This window comes from Meriones unguiculatus, chromosome 11, assembly GCF_030254825.1.
Source record: "Meriones unguiculatus strain TT.TT164.6M chromosome 11, Bangor_MerUng_6.1, whole genome shotgun sequence".
NCBI lineage: Eukaryota > Metazoa > Chordata > Mammalia > Rodentia > Muridae > Meriones > Meriones unguiculatus.
This window is the reverse complement of record NC_083359.1, coordinates 35,095,337-35,114,170: the sequence shown is the minus strand read 5'-3', so window position 1 is coordinate 35,114,170 and position 18,834 is coordinate 35,095,337. Positions and strand designations below refer to the sequence as shown.

Sequence of the window (18,834 nt, the reverse complement as noted above, 5' to 3'; positions counted from 1 at the left end):
GTCATGTGTGTTCTTGGGAGATGTAGCAAAAGCAGAAAAGAGAAAGATGGTGGTTCCACCCCAGCTCAGAAACATTTTCCATTGAGGAGGTCTTCAAGGACTAGATGGGCAGCTGGTGAGTGAAGGAAGAGCTCCCCTCTACCATCATCACCACCAGTGCTTAAGAATCTCATCCCAGCCACTTCCTCTAACTGCTAAGCTGGATGGCTATTCTTTTCTGTCCCAGTAAACAAAATAAACATTTGAATAAACAAAAACGGTCTTTTTTCCTAGTGTTAGTTCTGAGATTTAATTGCCAGAATTGCAGAGACTATCTCTAAATATGTCTTTGTCATCCAAATCTACCCCAAATTCTAAGCCTTTCCGAAGGGTTCTGAAAAGCCATCCCATGGGGCTACCTCATTAGTTCCCAGTCAGGCAGAATGGCAGCTGTGAGTTCAATATGCTCATAAAGAACCTTTAAAATGGCAGATGCCATTTTAACACATTCCTGTAAAGGCTAACAGGGTAAGGATACAACCCACCATTTCGGAGCTGCGATTCTGAAACAGTCACTCCTGGTTTCAGATTTTAGCTCCTCCACTATTCGGATGCTGTGTACTTACAGGCAAATTATAAAACCTCTTTGTGCCTCAACTGTCAACTATACAACAGAAGTAACTGATGCAAGCCAGGTGCAGTGAAAGATGTTTGCCTGCCATATGATTTTCTGCTCAGTAAGTGACAGAGCTTTGTAAACACTATATTTTAACAAGGTGCTGGGTTGCTGAGTGAAGGAAGGTCTAGGTGGGAGTCATACACATACTCTCCTCGGACAATGGGCTGGAGGTGGGAGCGTGTGTCTCCAAGGGTCTTACTGTGGCTCTGAGCAAGACTCAGGGTCCCTGGCTTATGCTCTGGGAGAGGAGTTCCCACACAGCACCATAAGAATGAATAGAATGTGAAGCCAGAGCTTAGGCTCTGGAGACGTGACACAGGTTTCCCGGGGATCCTGTTACATGAGGCAGTGGAGTAGGGGTAACTTCCAGATTTTCCCCTTTGGTTCCCTTTTAACAAACTGCTCTGAATGCCAACTGCAGTTACCTTTATTTAATCACTCTACAGACTCCTCTGTGAAAAGCGGGGTAATTAGGCCCCAAATATATCACCCAGAGGCTTATTTTAACTACAAGAAATAAAAAGCTAGATCCCAATTTCAACAAAATTACCAGATCGCTTTCCTTCTGAGAACTCCTGGCAGCAGGCGTGTTCTCTGCTTGCTTCTTGCTGTGGGATGACTATTCCCAGCCTGAGTGAGGTAGGGAGAGGGATCAGCCCTCTCTGGAATAAACAGGCCTGCAAGGGTACCTTGCTCTGAAACCCTCAGGTGGGATAATGTCTCCCTTGGAAAGAAACTCTGTGACACCAGTCACATCCTGTCTCACTGTCTCTAGCTATGTGACTTTGGAATCTGGCACTTCCATCCTCTGACTCACAGTAGCTATTCTAACCTTGAAAAGAATGGTAACTACCTGTGTCTGAGAACTCAAGATAGGTTTCATATACCACAGGGTCAAACTTTCTTGTATGTGCTAAGATCTCTGAACGGTAACACTTGATGTCACAGTACAGGCACTACAGTACAGTAGCGTCTTCTGTGTTGTATGGCCACAGAAAATCAAGATACACATTGTGTATTATTGTGTATTGGATAGAAACACATCACATTTCACATAGGAAGTTACTATGTAAAATGTGTCCTCAAGATTCTGTGGGGTTTTTTTGTTTGTTTGTTTTTGCCATTTATCTTACATCAGCCTTCACAGAAGAGACACAGAAGAGAAAATTGGCTACATAAACACTTTCGACTAGCCAGAACAGAAACACCAATAGTTGAGGCCAATGTACACATTGACTGAATATATTTACAAATATCATTTGTATATCACTGTTTACCAATTTCATGCTATGACAGACATCACTAATCAATTTAGTTCTTCCCACTGAGTCATACCAGGAGCTCCTATAATTCTCAAGACAGCATTTCAGGCAGACATTACCAACCAACAAGAACAGGCATGGACAGCACAGACCCTGATTCAGAGGCTAGGGAAACAAAACCAAAACCAAGGTTTAAAGACGTGAAGATGCTGCCACAATTTGCTAATACTCTGCAGAGAGAGTATGGAGCTCATTTCCTTGTCTCCCTAAGTCAAATGTCCCTTTCTCCAAACCAAGCCACCCTCTCACCATCAAAGTCAAACTCCTTGGTAATTCATGTCAACAGTCTGCTTTCTGTCAAATTAGAATGTGGCAAAAAGAAATGCAGATGCATCAGGCCTTCTGAGTCCTTGACTGTCATTTTTATAAACTTTTCTTTGTTCATTTGTCATCGCCAACAATCCATTGTTCATGTAGGTGATTTACAGAAATCAGGAGTGGCCATCTATAGCGAATGATAATTACAATGTGCTGAGCCAAAGGACCCACTGTCTGACCCCTGGAAAGAGGCATGCTGCAATCGCCACCTACCCTCCCTAATCAAGGTCTTGTTTGGAATTTCAGAAGCCCTAGACATGAATGGAGTGTGTCAAAAATATTGATTGTTTAATATTCCCAAGCAATGCAAACTAACCAATAAAAATCATGCCTGGAAAATTAAAAATGAAGGGTGGAATGGGAATATTTCTTCCTTGTCAAATCTCAATTTAAAATTAAATTGGGGCCTTGGGCACTAAGACAGGGACCTCTGACCCCTGAGTAATTACTTTCCAACATCATTTTCTCTATTTTGAAGGAGGTCTTTCTATTCTTGGAATTGCTAGAAAGGCCCTTTTGTGAAAATGGAGCTGTCATAAGAAAACTCCTTTTGGGTTTTCTTTCGATTTCTTATTGTTCTCTATTCAATTCTCTCCTCATTGTAGTTAAATCAGCAAATGAGAGTTACCAAGACTAAAACTAGCTTGCAATAGCACCTCCACAAGGATCTAGGGCCAGACCAAAGGACAGAGAAATTTGGAACGGGTCAACCTTACACTCCCCACACCACCATACCTTACTCCCTAAAATGTGGGCACTTGTTATTGAAAGAGCACACTTGGCTAATAGAAAAGACAGTCTGGGGAAGTACATAGGAATGCCTCTCCTGCCTTTCCAGGGAACATTTCATTCATTTGTCAGTTTATTTGCTTCCTGAGTATGTACTGAATACCCATTCTTCACAAGGCATTCTGCTATGGCTAAAAGGAGAAGTACAGCACAGTCCCTTCCCTTAGGGCTCTTACAGTGCAGGAGAGAAGCAACATCTGAGCCTCTTCGAAGGATACCACAGGTTCTCACAAGAAGCCAAAGAAGTGCATGGGTACTCTCTGGGTATGTGAACATGAGTCCAAGGCTGACGGTATATAAGCAAATGTCTCACAGCAACTGTGTGAAGATGTATTAACTGCTGGACAGGCAGGCACAACCTCTCAAGTATCTTATGGTGACACAGAGAAGGTAGGGCTAGCTCAAAACCAAAATATGACTCAAAACCAAAACAACAGCAGCATAAAGGGCAGATGACATGAAAAGGTCTCTGTAGACCTGTTCTAGATCCATTAGAATTGACAGTCTGCAGTCTTGTCTATGCAAGAATGCAGGGACCAGACCCTTCAGTCGTGGCTTATAGAATGTAGCATGGCACAGCCACTCAAGCACAGTTGGGCAATTTCCTAGAAAGAAACCCATTGCCTTATAAATTCCACTACTAGATTTCTACTCAAGAGAAATTACAATATGTTTATACTAAACCTATAAGTAAATACCATAGCAGCATAATCTATAATAGCCCAAAGTTGAAGACAGTCCCCCAAACCCACCAACTAGTACATGAGTAAGAAAACATCATGTCCATACAATGTAATGTTATCCACCAATAAAAAGGGACAAAACATAGCATGTTCCAAATAATGGATAGATTGCAGAACACGCACAGGAAAGAAGTCAGGCATGAGAAATCAACTTGTATAATTTCACCTTATGAAGTCCCCCAAAGGGGCAAATGAGTATAGACAGTTGCTTACGGGTAGGGAAGAAATGAATAATGACCACAAGAAATGAATAATGAGGCGGGGAAGAAAGTGATCCAGACTGAGTTGCTGTGGTGCTCATATGACTGTACTAAAATGCCAGGTCTCATGAAAACTAATGAGTTTGATGGTTACATTTTAAAGTATTTTTCTAGGCAGGAAAGCTTCCTAAGGGCACGTGTCTATCCTGGACCTTGAAAGGTAGGTGAAAGGTCACCAGGCTGAGAAGGCACAGGAAGGCATGGTAGATAACACAAGATGCACAGGCAGTACAGAAACAAGAGCACTGGGTATGTGCAGGCAATACCCATCCACACACCTTTCTGGACATTTAGACAGCAAGTCAGATGGAAAGCTAGAAGAAAGAGTAGTTGAAGCCACAGCAGACTGTAAAAGGTGAGACTAATGTGAATATATATGTATGAGCCATTTATAGGCAGTAGGAAAACACTGATCATCGAAGAGTAGCATGTCCTGGCAGAGCATCCCAAACAGTGAGAGGAACATGTATTGGAAAGGCCAGTCAACCAAGAACAGACCCATAAAAAAGCAGGAGCGAATGAGGCCCATTCTGCCATCAGTCTCCAGAGCTGATAATGCAGGGCGGGGTGATGGGGAAAAGAGACGCATCGGATCAGATAGAAAGGAAAATAACAATAGACACCACTTACTTAGTGCTTTCTGCAGTTCATAGCCTGTTCTACAGACTGCTGCTCTCAAGGAAAGGCAGGGAGTTAAGAGCCTGTTATATACAGAATGAGCCAAATGGATTGACGATCACCTTCAGGTTCATTCCAAAGAAAAGGAATAAAGATTAGGAAGGTCATAAAATGCTTATCTAAGGTGCGCTCAGGGAGCCACGAATAGGAGGCTTCTAACTCAGTAAGAAATGGTGGTACTTCGGCACCAGGAGGATGGTAAGTGAGAAAAATGACAGAGTGTTTACAAGACTGTGCAGCCCAGGGAGACAGGAGATCCCAGCACTGCAGCATTCTGTGGGTGCCAACAAATCTTCAGTTTTCATCTATCTACCTATCTACCTATCTATCCATCCATCCATCCATCCATCCATCATCTATCAATCATCTATATGCTATGCATCTATCATCTATCTATCTATCTATCTATCTATCTATCTATCTATCTATCTATCTATCCATCCATCCATCCATCCATCCATCCATCTATCTATCTTTGCATGATGGAGGATGGAGGATGGAACCCCAGGCCTCACACACACCAAGCCTAGGCTTGCTTCTTTAGATGTATTTAACACACAGTAAGTAAACAGGCACAGCGAATAAATAAACAGGTGTAGTCAGAGCCAAATTCCTGGAGGACTGTGGCACTAAGGCTCCTTTTAAGGATCACAGTCTCCCCAGCCACCATTAGAACAGTAATCAGTAACTTGGGCTCTGCATCCATGAAGTGGGCTATCATTGGATATCTCCAACTATGGCTACTAACGAACCACAGTAAAACAGAGATGCCATTGTGCTTTTGGAAGGCTGAGTCCAGTTATCAGGGAATCAAATTCTGTTAGTACTTAAATGTTAGGAAGTTTCACACACAGTATTTCTTAATTAAAACTTTTCATTTAATACATTTTGATCATGCTTTTTCCTCTTCCAATCCTTCCCCGATTCTCCCCACCTCCCAATTTTAGGTTCTTTCTCTCCCCACCCAAAAAAAAAAGAAAATCAAAACAAACAAAACAGTAAGACAAAAAAAAAGCTGAAACAAAACAAAATGAAGCAAAAGCCACCCCCTACCACCTCCCTCCCCCCCAAACCAATGGAGTTTGTTTTGTGTTGGCCAACAACTGAACAGTGTGCAGAGAGTGAGTGACTTTGGAGCTCCCGGTCCTAAACGAGATGTCTCCATCAACACCCCACCCCTCAGGGTTCAGAGAACTATGTAGAAGAGGAGGTACAAAGAGTGCAGGAGCTGGAGGTAGTGATGACTGCAGGGAAACAGTGTGCCCTGGACGAAACAGGACTGGAGCACATAGGAACTTATGGAGACCATGGCAGCACATGGTCAAGCCAGCCAGATCCCAGCACTGAAAGGAAGAAAAAGACACAAAGTCCTGCCCCGACCCAGGACACTATTGGCAAGCGACACCTGCTAGGAAAGGGAAAACCTGTTTTCTCCAATGGAAAGCCACCATGTATGTCAAGCACACTCCAAAGCAGGCCCCATGCCCAAGAGTGGTCAACCATCACAAACCTTACGGAATGATTTTTCTCTTCCCTCAAGGAAGTATGAATTCTGTGAACTGTCACGATCCCGTCTAGCGCGGCGCCCGTTAATCTGAGCTCAGTAGCACTGGTCTTTACACATTAGCATCTCTATTTGGTGCACTTAATTAATTAATTAACTAACTAATTAATTCAGTATTCAGTCACATCTTTTTTAATATTTATTATGCTATGTTGGGTGCTATTGTGGGACTCAAAAACACAGCGGGGATTTTTTTTTAAATTGCTTTCCTAGACTCCCATTCTCACAATTAGAACAAGACTATAACCAAGTAAGGCACAGGAGAGAGATCTGTGGAAAAAGATAAAGAACAGTGTCACAGCATTTGGAGTGGATGGAGGAATCCAGGCACTGCAGACTGGGATCAGGACCAGGAAGCCTCTCTGGCTAGGTGATCCTTTGGCCAATCTGATTCTAGGGAGAGAACCAGCCTGAAGACATAGAATAGAATTCTGTGTATGTGTGGGAGGAACCCATAAAGGAATGAAGAAGGGGCAATGGGCCCTCGGATGTAGCAGTGGTTTGAATTTTCTCCTGCCTGAGATGAGAAACTGCCAATAGGTTTGAGCAGAACAGCATGGCTGGACGTGCTCCTGTCTGCTAGTAACTTTTTCCTTTCCCTGTAAGGAATCAAAATTTAGGCTCTTATTTAAGCAAGATGGGGAGAGATTATAGTGTTAGTGATAGGTTTTTTTGTTTGTTTGCTTGCTTGCTTGCTAGCTTGGTCTGGGAGGGGAGACAGTCATACCATGGAGTAGCAATCTTCCCTGCTTCAAAATAAAGTATCTATGCAGAAAAATCATCCCCATACTAACACTGACCTCTGTATGTGAGTGAGTACAGCAAAGAAAATGCTGACATGATCATTCCATGGTTTGGTTAAGGGGAAGGTTTTTACTGTAGATAAAAGAGAGAAAATATCCAGAAGCATCTGGAAGAGTCCAAAGCAGGGAGAAAGAAAAACAGACTAGACATGGCCAGGGCTATCTGCAAGATGAGGGAGGATAGCTGTGGGGAGGGGGGATCCTTGTCATTATAAAGGGTATTTGGGAAGAGGGAAGTCTGGGGAAGTGACAAGGGCCAGAATGCTAGGGTAGGAGGTTTGAAATGTAAAACAAGTCCTGGTGGGTAGGGACTACGGTAGCCGGTAGCCGTAGTGGTAGCCTGGAGACCAGCATGGGGTTTGGTTTGCAACCAAAGGTGGATGCCAGTGGAGCCATAGGTTCCTTCTGCCAGAGGTAAGGGGAATAATTCCTTTTGGCAGATAAGAACCCATTTTACAAGTTCCCCAGGAATGCTGGCTTTTGTCTAACCACCAGAAATCCTCCTGTAATCCTCATTTCTGGATGTGTGGACTGTTGGTTGCACCACCTGATACCCAACATAGGCAGAGCTCACACAATAAAGCCATTTAGAAAATGATGAAACCCTGGGCCTTAGCACCACATGAACAAGGCCAGAAGAAAACATAGACAAGTATCTGGAACATTCTACCGTATTCACTTATAAAAACGTTCTCCCTTTTCTCTGTTGACTAGCGACCCCCCATCCTGCTGGTATACTCTAACATAGCCTAAGTCATACTTTATTTTGACAACTTGAGTTAGCTCTCATGACCTTCCAACTCAGATGAGGGGGGAAAACAAACAAACAAACAAACAAACAAAAAACGAACAATCCTTCTTTCTAAAATGAAGCGGTGATGACATTCAACAAAGACCTTCACTCTGAGGCTTTGAAGAGTTTAAGGTTGTTTGACCGGAAGAAAGGTTTACTCACAATCAAAGCGTGATCTCGACCCATTGTGATGACTGTCCGGTTCACTGTGCGAAGCAGCTGGACCATGATCTCTAGGATGTGGTCGTAGGTGAAGGCCTACAATGCAGCCAGAGACAAAATTGTTATCATTGTGACACTAGACCAGTTCATCCTTCCAAAGACATGGACAGTAGGAACTAAACATAGCTAATGCACCTCACAAATTATCTGGTTCCATCAAGCCCAGACAGACCTCAGTCTTTCTCTGGACTTCAGTTCTCCACTCTCCATCCCTATGTCCTTCCAAGGCTCAAAGGAAGGAGGGACAGGAAAGCTCTCTCTTGACCTCTTTATTTCTACATTTTTTTTTGTTGGCTTATCACTTCCTATAGCTTGCATCATATAAACACTAAATGGTTACAGTACTTACTAAGCACCTGGTACTCAGCTAAGCACTTCACCCATTTTCTCATCAAGATAAGCAACATTATGACCATCACTATTCAGATGAACAGATGGAAACTCAGAAAAGTGAAACCACTTGTTTGGGGTTACCCAGCAAGGAAGTCAGGGAAAGAGTTGACTCTAGGAGTCTGACTCCTGGGTCTGCTCCTTTTTCACACTCACTGGAGCAACAAGGACAGGGTGATAGATCTCAACTTGCTGCTGAGGCTTCATTAGTCTTGCCCATCTGTCAAGATGAATATATTCTGTTTTAAAATGGGCCAACTTCTAGCTTCTTTTGTGACTTCTGATCTTTTCTCTTTTAGAATATCCTCAATGCTATGTATTCACTGCTCTTTTATCTTTTCTTCATTCCTTTACAATTGCATCAAATTTATATAATGGCCTCCACTCAGCGTACTTTCCCCCAGGACTACATCTCTTGCCTTACCAAAATAGATATTAAAAGTACTCCTTTCCTCTAGAACTCCTGACCCTGGCATCTTTAAAATATCTATTTTTTAGTCCAAAGAGCATCAATTAGACTGTTTTGGAAGTTTGGTATTTAAAGTGCAAAACTGTCACATTCCATTCATTTGCTCTGAAAGTCCACACTATGGAGACTGTCTAGGGGAGTGTTTTGAGAGCAGATGGACCTGACTTTGTATCCTTCCTCTCCTAATTTGAACTGGGTAACCTTGGGAAACCACTTTTCCCTTCTGTGTTGCAGCTTCTGTGTGTATGAATGTGGCCAACATAAAAAACTTTAGTTACTTATTTGATTTTTCAGCTAGAGACTGAGCTAAACTCAGTCCCCAGAGGTTTGAAGCATCCCCCTACAACAAGTGCTGAGTGGATCCTGAGACTCAACGTTCCTTTAGTCTGCATCAGCATCCTGGCCAAGCTTGCAGATTCCCTGCACGTAGCAGAAAGTGCAGTCTGAGGCGATGCATAATATAAACCCTGGCTGATATGGAAATGTCACCCAAAGAATGTATAGCTTATATGCAAATGGAAAACTTTCAAGATGATAAACCTGTGCTAAGCAGTAAAAGTGCAGCCACAAATCAGCCGCTCTTAATTGCTCCAGTGCCAGGCAAGTGGAGGCTAACCCAACAGAAGTGTCTTCCAGGCCCAAACTAAATGCTGGCTTGTAATTGAAATGACAAAATCAGTCTTCCCATTATGGTCCTGGCAAAGAAATTAATCCACCCAACATAAACACATTGCAAATTGCAGTGATTTTTTTTCTTTTAATAATTATAGACTATGATATCTGGAAGGGACTCTAATTGATCTCTCTTGCATGAGGCCAGTGAGAAGAAGAAGACAGCTGGAGGTGGATGGGCTGAGGTAGGGACAACCCATCTTTTTGATTCGCCCTGAACCCTTGTTGTTTTCAAATATGAAATAGTCTCTCCACAACAGCAGGAGCTCATATCACCTCTGAGGTGAGTTTTAGTAGGAGAACCAGACATGGCACTGAATTGCAACCCAGCTGCAGAATGGTGTGTCCTTTGCTCTTTCTTTCAACCCCTCTGATGATCTTAACTGGGAAATGTCCCTCTGGTGTGATTCTAATTCTGTTCTTTTATTCATGTAAGTACCCCCTTTAAAGAGGGGTGTCCCATTGGGTCAGAGCAGGCAGGCGGTGAATAGCATCTAGTCAGCTCTTAGTAAGACTGCTTCGTTTTCATCGGGGTTTAAGGTTAGTTATTTTTTTATGACAAATGTGCAAGAAAAAAAAACATCCCAAAACCTGACAAGAAAGCAAAACAAGGACAACATGACATTTTAATCGAATATTTCTGATAAAATAACTGATGGGCCTCTCTTGGGAAATGCAGTTCTTACAGATCATCCACAGCTGATTAGACACCAAGAGTTTATCTCTCTGCAGAGCTACAGAATTCTACAGGGGTGAGAGGTCACTGGGTGAACGATAGCATTTGGTGTTGGCTCTTTGCTTTGGAAAGGATACAGCTTTATTGCTCTGTGCTAGCGTCATCTATCTGAGATCTGATGGCAATTTTCTGTCTCTTCTCCCACAAAAGATCAGGGCTTATATGCTTTTACTAAGGGTTTATTTTCTTTTTATTTATGTGTGTCTCTCTGAATGTGTATGCAGGTGTACTGGAAGGAAGAAGAGGGTGTCAGGTCCCCTGGAGCTATAGTATCGAGTGGTCATGAGTCATCTACCCAATATGGACCCGGGGAACAGAACCTCTGGGGAAGCAGGAAGCACTCTTAACCATTGAGTCATCTCTCCAGGCACTAAGGCTTATATACTTTTAGGTGGCTCATTTGCTATTCCCCTTGTTTCCCTTTTCATCAGTGAAGTAAAGCCTTGACATGTGTCAGCTTGTAATGAGATAACCTGGTATTTTTTAACACAGAGAATCCTACATTGACACAGGGGATGCCGAATGAACACTTACAAGTGGATAGCTTTATAGACTATTATTGATTTTTAGGCAAACTATAAATGCATATAGTTTTCAGAATTTCCAAAAAAATTTCATCTGAAGCAAAACAACAAAATCCCAAGTCTCTCCTCCATCACAGAACCTTTATACTCTTTCAGTTGTCCTAGCTGTGACTCTAATATTTACGAGCATGTCACCTATGATAAGCTTACACCGTTCCATTGTGAAATAGTTTTCTTTTTTCCCTCACTTGGTGGCTACATAAACTGAGGACATGACCACTCTGATGTATGGCTGAGGGGGAAGGATTTTACTATCGATAAGAGGTAGATGCCGGTGGCATCTGTAAGAGACCACAACACAGAGAGAAATTAGCAAACTGAACATGGCCTGCAGACTGGATCAGGCCATGGCAGGGCATGGGGGAGAGTGTGCGGGAAAGACCAAGAGAGCGAGGGCAAAGGAGACAGAGAGAGAAGGGTGAGAGAGAGGGGGGCCAAGAAGGGAGGATAAAAGAGAGCAGGGACCAAGAAAGGACATTGCTGGTATGGCAAGATTACAAGGGAATGAGAAGCTGGGGAGAGGGGAGCTAGTGAGTTGGAGAACTTTGTGGTAGAGGGCAGAGTGAGAAGATCTGAGAAGAGCCAGGATACCAGCATGGACTCTGAAACATGCATTTGGGATGCCGAGAGAGCCGAGAGGCCAGCAAGCACTTTGGAATGCTAATAAGCACCGCAGACTTTCTCTTGGACCTGACAGTGGCATTATGTGTTCACTATCTAGACAGAAAGATAAATAATACTTCACTCTCCTCCTCCTCAGGCCCACATATACTTCCATTCCTCCTTCTGACCTTTAGAGTTAATATTTAATATTTAAACATTTTAAACATATAAATGATACTTTATCCAAGTTGCAAGCCATGACAAATTCTTATTTCTTTGTGTGTGTGTGCATGTATATGTTTAGCTATGTCTTTCTGTCTGCAAATATGTAAATATATGTTTGTGTGTGTATGCATATGGATGTATATAAATGTGTATTTATACGTATACATTGGAATGGGCATATGCATATGCACATGCACATATGTGCTTGTACCCACAGAGGCCAGAGGTTTCCTCACTTACATTTGACTTCATTATTTGGGACAGTCTCTCACTGAAGTCAAAGCTCACCCATTCAGGCCAAAGTGTTTCAGGAATTTGTCTCTCTCCCCTGTATCCAACCCTCAAAGGCTGGGGTTAGAGACAAAATTAAGGATAAAGGATCATATTTATGGCATTAAATCTAACTGCTCGTTGAGAGAGTAGGGAGAGGGAGGGAAAGAGAGAATATAAATTCATTCTTTGCCCAGAAACACAGTTGTAATATATGGCTGGCTAGCATTTTTCTTGGCTGTGTTCATATATAAGAGGCTTTTCCAATTTTCATTCATATCTTGAAGAATCACAATACCTAACTTTGAAGAGATAGTAATAGCTATCATCTAGCTGAAACTGATGTTTGGCGACTAGAGATATGATTTTTCGTGAATTTGAGGTTTAATTTGATAGTCTATCCTTTTTCCTCCTAGTTGGATTAGATGCTGTCCTGGAAGAGTTTGCTGGCTCAACACCTGGCTTCAGAAAGCAAACTGTAGAAACAGTCAGTGATAGAGGGGACTCAGTGCAGTGGCGCTCAAGAAAAAGTAGGCAGTATTGTCAGATCCTGTCACTTCTGCCTCTAACACAACACAGGCTGACTGCCCATTTTCTGTATAAAATTTGAGCAATACTTGCTGAGAATTGTGACTGAATTAGCCTGTTAGGGGAAAGGAGAACTTGAGTCAGCAGCAGCAAAGGATATGGTCAAAGGAAAAAATATGGGTTCTAATTCTGACATTGTTGTCAGTTAACATGGTTTGAGGTCTTACTCTATATCAAGGCCTATACATGGAGATCTGGCAACTTGTTAAATATCTCACTTTACTTAATAGAGGGCTCTGCTCTGATCCCAATATAAAGCACTAGGACCAGCACCTATTTCAATGACTTATCATTGAATATGATTCTCTCTTGTCCAAGCTCTGTTCCAGCTGGTTCAAGCTCTTTCAGTGTTTCAGAGTGTGATGCTGTCTGCAGCCCTCCAAGACTCTATTGCAGATGTCTTCAGTGCTATGAGCAGTGCTGTGCAAAAACAGTATCTCACTGCAGAGACTACAGAGTCGCCACTAGCCACGCTCTCCCTTTGTCTGTCTCTGACCTAAATAACCTTGGCTCTCTGGGCCTCAGGATCTTCATCCATATGTTACATACAATGGCGCCACCCTGCCAGAGCTCTCTGAGAAATTCTGACTAGTTCTAGGGAACAATTTATGCGCTATGATTCATTGAAAAAATTCACAATAATTGACGTCAGAAGAAAGATAAGTCTTTCTCTATCACAAAGGACAACCTGTACTGTTAGGTAAATGAACTCACAAGAGATAGAGTGGATTCATCTCAGGGACTACAGTTCTCCATGGCAGCCCTCAGCCTCACTTTCTGGGTGATGAAGTGATGTGGGAACGCTCTCCACCAGCACCTGTTCAAAGACCTCCCCCACGTTGGAGCCAGAGATATAACCCTGGTCTCACACACTGGTGGTTACTGTTAACATCACTCATCTGACAGAAATACAAACTAACATGCGTTAACTTTTTTTTTCCTAAATGGCGCAGGTATGAAATGTTTTATTTCATTTACAAATTGATTTTAACTTCCATTTCCTGACATATTTTTTAAAAAGTACTTAAATTAACAACAACAAAAAAATTAAATAAATAAAACCACAAACAATGCAAATTTCACTGTGTGCTTCTTTTATGCAAATCCTGAGCACTGTTTTTTGAGGGCTTTTATTAAAACACACTGGAATCTCTAAGGTGCAGCCTAGAGAGAAAAAAAAATCAAACCTTTCTCAATGTGTAACTCCAGCATCTTAATGCTGATGAATGAATACTGAACAAAGCCACGTATATAAGCACGCATATCTGACATGCTCTAAAATTTGTGCTCTGTTCTTCAAAATAAGAGTCCTTTATGGAGAGTGAATAAAAGGAAAAGAATAAAGATCACAACTAACATTTGTTAAATTTTGACTGCATTCCAGGCAATGGGCTGTGTGTTCCGCATTTATCTCAATGTATTTTGACAGACATGCTGGAGCTAAGTACTATCCTATTTTAAGGCGTAAAATAGGACCTGCTCTAGTTATTATCATTCAGTTTATAGTGAGCACTTGATACACAGCAGACGGTGTAGGAATCTCTCAGGATTCTGAGAAAAAGCTTGCATATCTGCCACACTGGCTCCAGTGGTACAAGCAAGGAAACAGAGAGATGTATATGACTGGTCCAGGCTTGGTAGGTAAGAGAGCTGGAGGAGAATCTATGTCTCTCTAGTTGCAAGGATATTTTTCTTCCTGTGCTAGTTAATTATAGCAACACTTCACAATTTATAATATCCAAATGAACAAGCAAAGTAAATGTTCCCAAATTGAGAATCTTTAAAAATTTTACTTTACATCCTTATCGTAGTCCCCTCCCTCCACTCCTCCCAGTCCCATCCTCCTTCTTTCTTTTCCCTACCTCCTACTCCCCCTACTCCTCAGAAAAGGAGAGATCTGCCACCACCAAACCACCCTGGCACATCAAGTCACATCAGGACTGAGCACATCCTCTTTCACTGAGACGGGCAAGGCAGCCCTGCCAGAGAGAAATGATTGAAAAGCAGGCGACAGAGTCCATGTCAGAGACATCCCCTTTTACCCTTACTAGAGGACCCACATGAGGCCTAAGCTGTCCAATTGCAGTTGTGTGTGGTGGTGCATGCCTTTAACCCCAGCATGCAGAGGCAGGCAGAGCTCTGTGAGTTCAAAGCCATTCTGGTCTACATAGTGAGTTCCAGGACAGACAGAGCTACATAGTGAGGAGGACCCTACATAAAATAACAAGGAGGAAGAGGAAGGAAGGAAGGAAGGAAGGAAGGAAGGAAGGAAGGAAGGAAGGAAGGAAAAGAAGAAGATGATGAAGAAGAGGAGGAGGAGGAGGAGGAGGAGGAGGAGGAGGAAGAAGAAGAAGAAGAAGAAGAAGAAGAAGAAGAAGAAGAAGAAGAAGAAGAAGAAGAAGAAGAAGAATTTACATTGTTGTTACCATCATCATCTTGTTGCAAAACTGATGGCTTATCCACAACAAAGAATAATAAGTGTATGTGACCCAGAGGACCTGCAAGCCCAATTTTTCCACCCTAAAAACAGGTTTATCAGCCTGAGTTCATCAAATCTGAGGTTGTGCTTTTTGTTTTTTCAGAGTTCCTTGGGCAAGGCAACAGGCTTAGACAGACTTACTTTTGAAAGACCATCTCACGTGTATCAAGGCTACTAAAAAGAAAATTCCTTCTAGCAAAAAGATAATCAATACAATCACACAAGAATTGAGTCGTAATTGAGTATTAGCTAATGTACTGTTAACCTTTAAATAGTTACTTAAGCAATTATTAGTTTTAATTATTAGTTTCAATTATTTGTTTTCTATTTTGGTGCTGATTCATCATTTATTTCCAAATAGTCTGGGCTTCTTTAAGCTGTTCTGAAAGGTAAACTCTCAAAGCTTAAGTGCAAACTGAATCAAAACAGCAAATGGCCCTGCAGCCATGGCCTCCTCTGAGCTTTCTACCATAAAAATGGTACTCTGTAGATTATTTGTAATAGCTCCAGAAACTTAACAGAAATTGCATACTCATCCCTCATCAATATTCTTGCACAGGCTACCGAAAATGTCAAGACTCGTTGGAAAGAGAACATAATGAACGAGGAAACCTGCTTAACTTTTTGGTCAGAAAATTCAGAATGATGCTTATGCTGTATTGATTTTTATTAGTGAGTAAACAAATTACTTAATCTGTAATGCATGCTGTTTGCTTGGTAGATGATATAGTTGAAAAAAACATGCATCCATGGAAACAGGGTAACAAAAGAACTTTCTGATGCTGAAGACCTTTGAAACTCCTCATACAGAAAGCTAGCAAAGATGGGCTTCCATCCCTCCACATCCCACTTCCCATGAGTCTCCTGTCTCCCTTCAAGACTTATATCCTTTCTTTCTGTCCCCTCACTGATTACTGAGTTTCATCTCCACTGAATTTTTGTTTTTGCCCGCTTTATCATCAGCGTTTATCTCTGCTTCTTGTACAGACTGAGTTATACTGTGGTACCCATGTGGATACCTGTGAACACCAACATTCTCCCATATTCCAAACATACTTGTAACTCTGATACCTGAAGTTCCATAGAAAGTGCTCCTTTCTTGATCCCACTGTAACTCTTCTGCTATAATGTAGCCCATAGAGAGTGTTAAGAAAACAAGCCTTCTGAGGCACAGGTTATAAGATACCCATCCCTGCTTACCCCCTCACCCATCCCTGCCTACCCTTCATGTCATCCTAGAATCATTTGGAGAATAGGAATTGGGTCTATGTCATTATTTTAGGTTCAACACCTAGCATGGGTAGCTTACACATAATAAGTAATTGCTAGGATTTTATCAAGCAGATACAGATCTTATTTAGTTAATTGGAAGATCTACTGGAAGAAAAGTAGTCATGGCGGAGAGAATGAGGAGTGATTCTTTGAATGAGGAGACAGAATCAGGAACAGATTTTTTTTTAAGCTGTTTTTGGAACACAGCTTGACCTCACACAAAAGACTGAGGGGGAAACAGAGGAGACGAAAATCAACACCATCTTCTCTCTGTCCTACAGTGAAAATACCCCTAATCATCCCACCATCCTCCAGAGACAGAACATAGGAATCAGCAACTCATTTGGCGATGGCTGATAGAGTTTCCACAGCAGGAACTCCACAAATTAAAACTCTATAGCTCTCACACTTTACAACAGGCTCTTCCCACAAATTCTTTCCAAGTCAGGCAGACATGACATCTCTACACCCAGGTGGAACTCAGGGCTCTTACTAACTAGTCCACTTAGGGATCGATTGTGCCAGTGACTGCAGAGAAATTGCCAGCAACAGAGGCTTTGGAATCAGAGCCCTGAATGACTTTTCTTTCTCCAGGACAGGACTGGAGAAAGATGCCAATCTCAAGAGCGTGCGAAGTGGCCAGAAATGGCCAATAAAGCTGCAGAATGAATGTGTTTCCTCTGCCCTTACACAAACACATCACCATCGTTCAAGAATGGATATAATTAAAGCCTTCCCCAGAAAGCCATGTCTATAAAGAACACCCTGCGCGGCTGTGCCCCTGTCCGTGGTGCTGAAAAACAAGCCTTGCCGACAAAAGGCATTTCTCCTTGTTTACAGAGGTTCAGTGTCTCTCCCTCCTAACTGCACAAAGAGGGTGTTTTCATTTTAATACTGGTTCTATGTGCTTTATTTTTCTCTACCTTTAAGTTTTTACTGGATAGTTTTTAAAAATGATCTTTCGATTTTTGATATATTACCAATTGTACCACCCTCACCCAGCTCCTTCTGCGACATTTAGGTAGTATGCATCATTTCCTCTACTTCTTCCTTGCTATATGATCAGTTTATTCACCTATGGTAAATTAGGAAAAGCTAGACGTAGTTTTATTTTTCCTGGCGTCATGACAATTTTCTAATTCTATTATATTTTCTTGGACCTTTTTTTAATTGTAAAAAGGAGCTAACTATCTCATTTCTAAGTCTATATATTCAAAGTCTCTACTTAAAAACATTTTGGGGGCTTTTAATAGAAACCTTTTTTTTTCACACAACACATTTTGATCGTGTTTTACTCTACCCCAATTCATCCCAGATCCTCCTTACCTCACTATACCCTCCCCAATTTTATGTTCTCTGCCTCTTTAAAAACCAACAAAAATAAATATAAAAGCAAGCAAACAACAAAAAAAAACAAGAAGCATATAAAAAAAACCCCAAAACCCACAAAAATTAAAACCAAAATGATCAAGCAAAAGATCAATTAAATAGAGGTCGTGGCCTTACCCACAAGACTTGCAGAGGTTTAAGACAATGCCCTTACGTGTAATGCATGGCTTGCACCCTTCTCCGACCAGCTCAGGGGCAGGAAGGTCTTTCTTCTGAATGCTCAGTCAGCATCAGGCCATCCTAATTATTGACTATGACCAATTTCTTTCTCAACCAAACCTCTGTGCTCATTCCTGGAAGAACATTAAGAACATTCTTGGAAGGAATATGTATTGTTTGGAAGCAGTGATTTTCCTTCTGTGTTCTGAGATATGAGGTGATTTGGGATCCTTTCAAAGCTATCATAATACCGAACCTCCTGCCCACACTAAAATGAGATGGTCAGGACGTCTGTTATAACACAACACCTCAAGAAACATTCTTGAGCTTCTGCCACTCCAGCCAACCACATTGCTGAGATAGTGTGGTCTCTGAATCAAGGTGTTGCTTTTCTCTGTCTCTGAATCTCTAGCATTGGACACAGCATGAGAGTGGGGGACATAAAAGCCAACCATATCCGCCTATCAGAAATGATGTGGAGAGCTCCCAAAAAGTGCTTCAGTTTCACTTTCAGGTATTCATTAGTAATTACCAAATACATACTTTTAAATACATGACCATCATCTGTCAGTGATGAACAGAGAGTGATGGGCCAATGAAAGAACGAGTAGACAAATGAAAGGAAATTCCCCATGTCTACTTGATAGCTTAACAATTTAGAGTTTGATGCAAAAGACATATGTTAAGATTAAAGATGCTAGCAACCTTTTTTTTTTGTACGAACCACCTCATTTTCAGCTTTTACCATGTAACTATGAGGATGTAGCATTGCACCTTGTCTTCCATGACAGATTTCAAATATATACATAGTAAGAATCAGAGCGTACTTTAGGAAGATTAAAATTATT

The 18,834-nt window shown here is 41.7% G+C and overlaps 1 protein-coding gene across 1 annotated transcript in view; it reads right to left on the bottom strand.

Annotated features, from left to right (window-relative positions):
- The window catches only part of Dock2 (dedicator of cytokinesis 2), a 405,024-nt gene that overhangs the window by 200,493 nt on the left and 185,697 nt on the right, over positions 1-18,834 (bottom strand). The window contains exon 27 of the mRNA XM_060363865.1: positions 8,091-8,186. Within this exon, the coding sequence (XP_060219848.1) occupies positions 8,091-8,186 (96 nt within the window). The remainder of the gene's footprint in view (positions 1-8,090; positions 8,187-18,834) is intronic.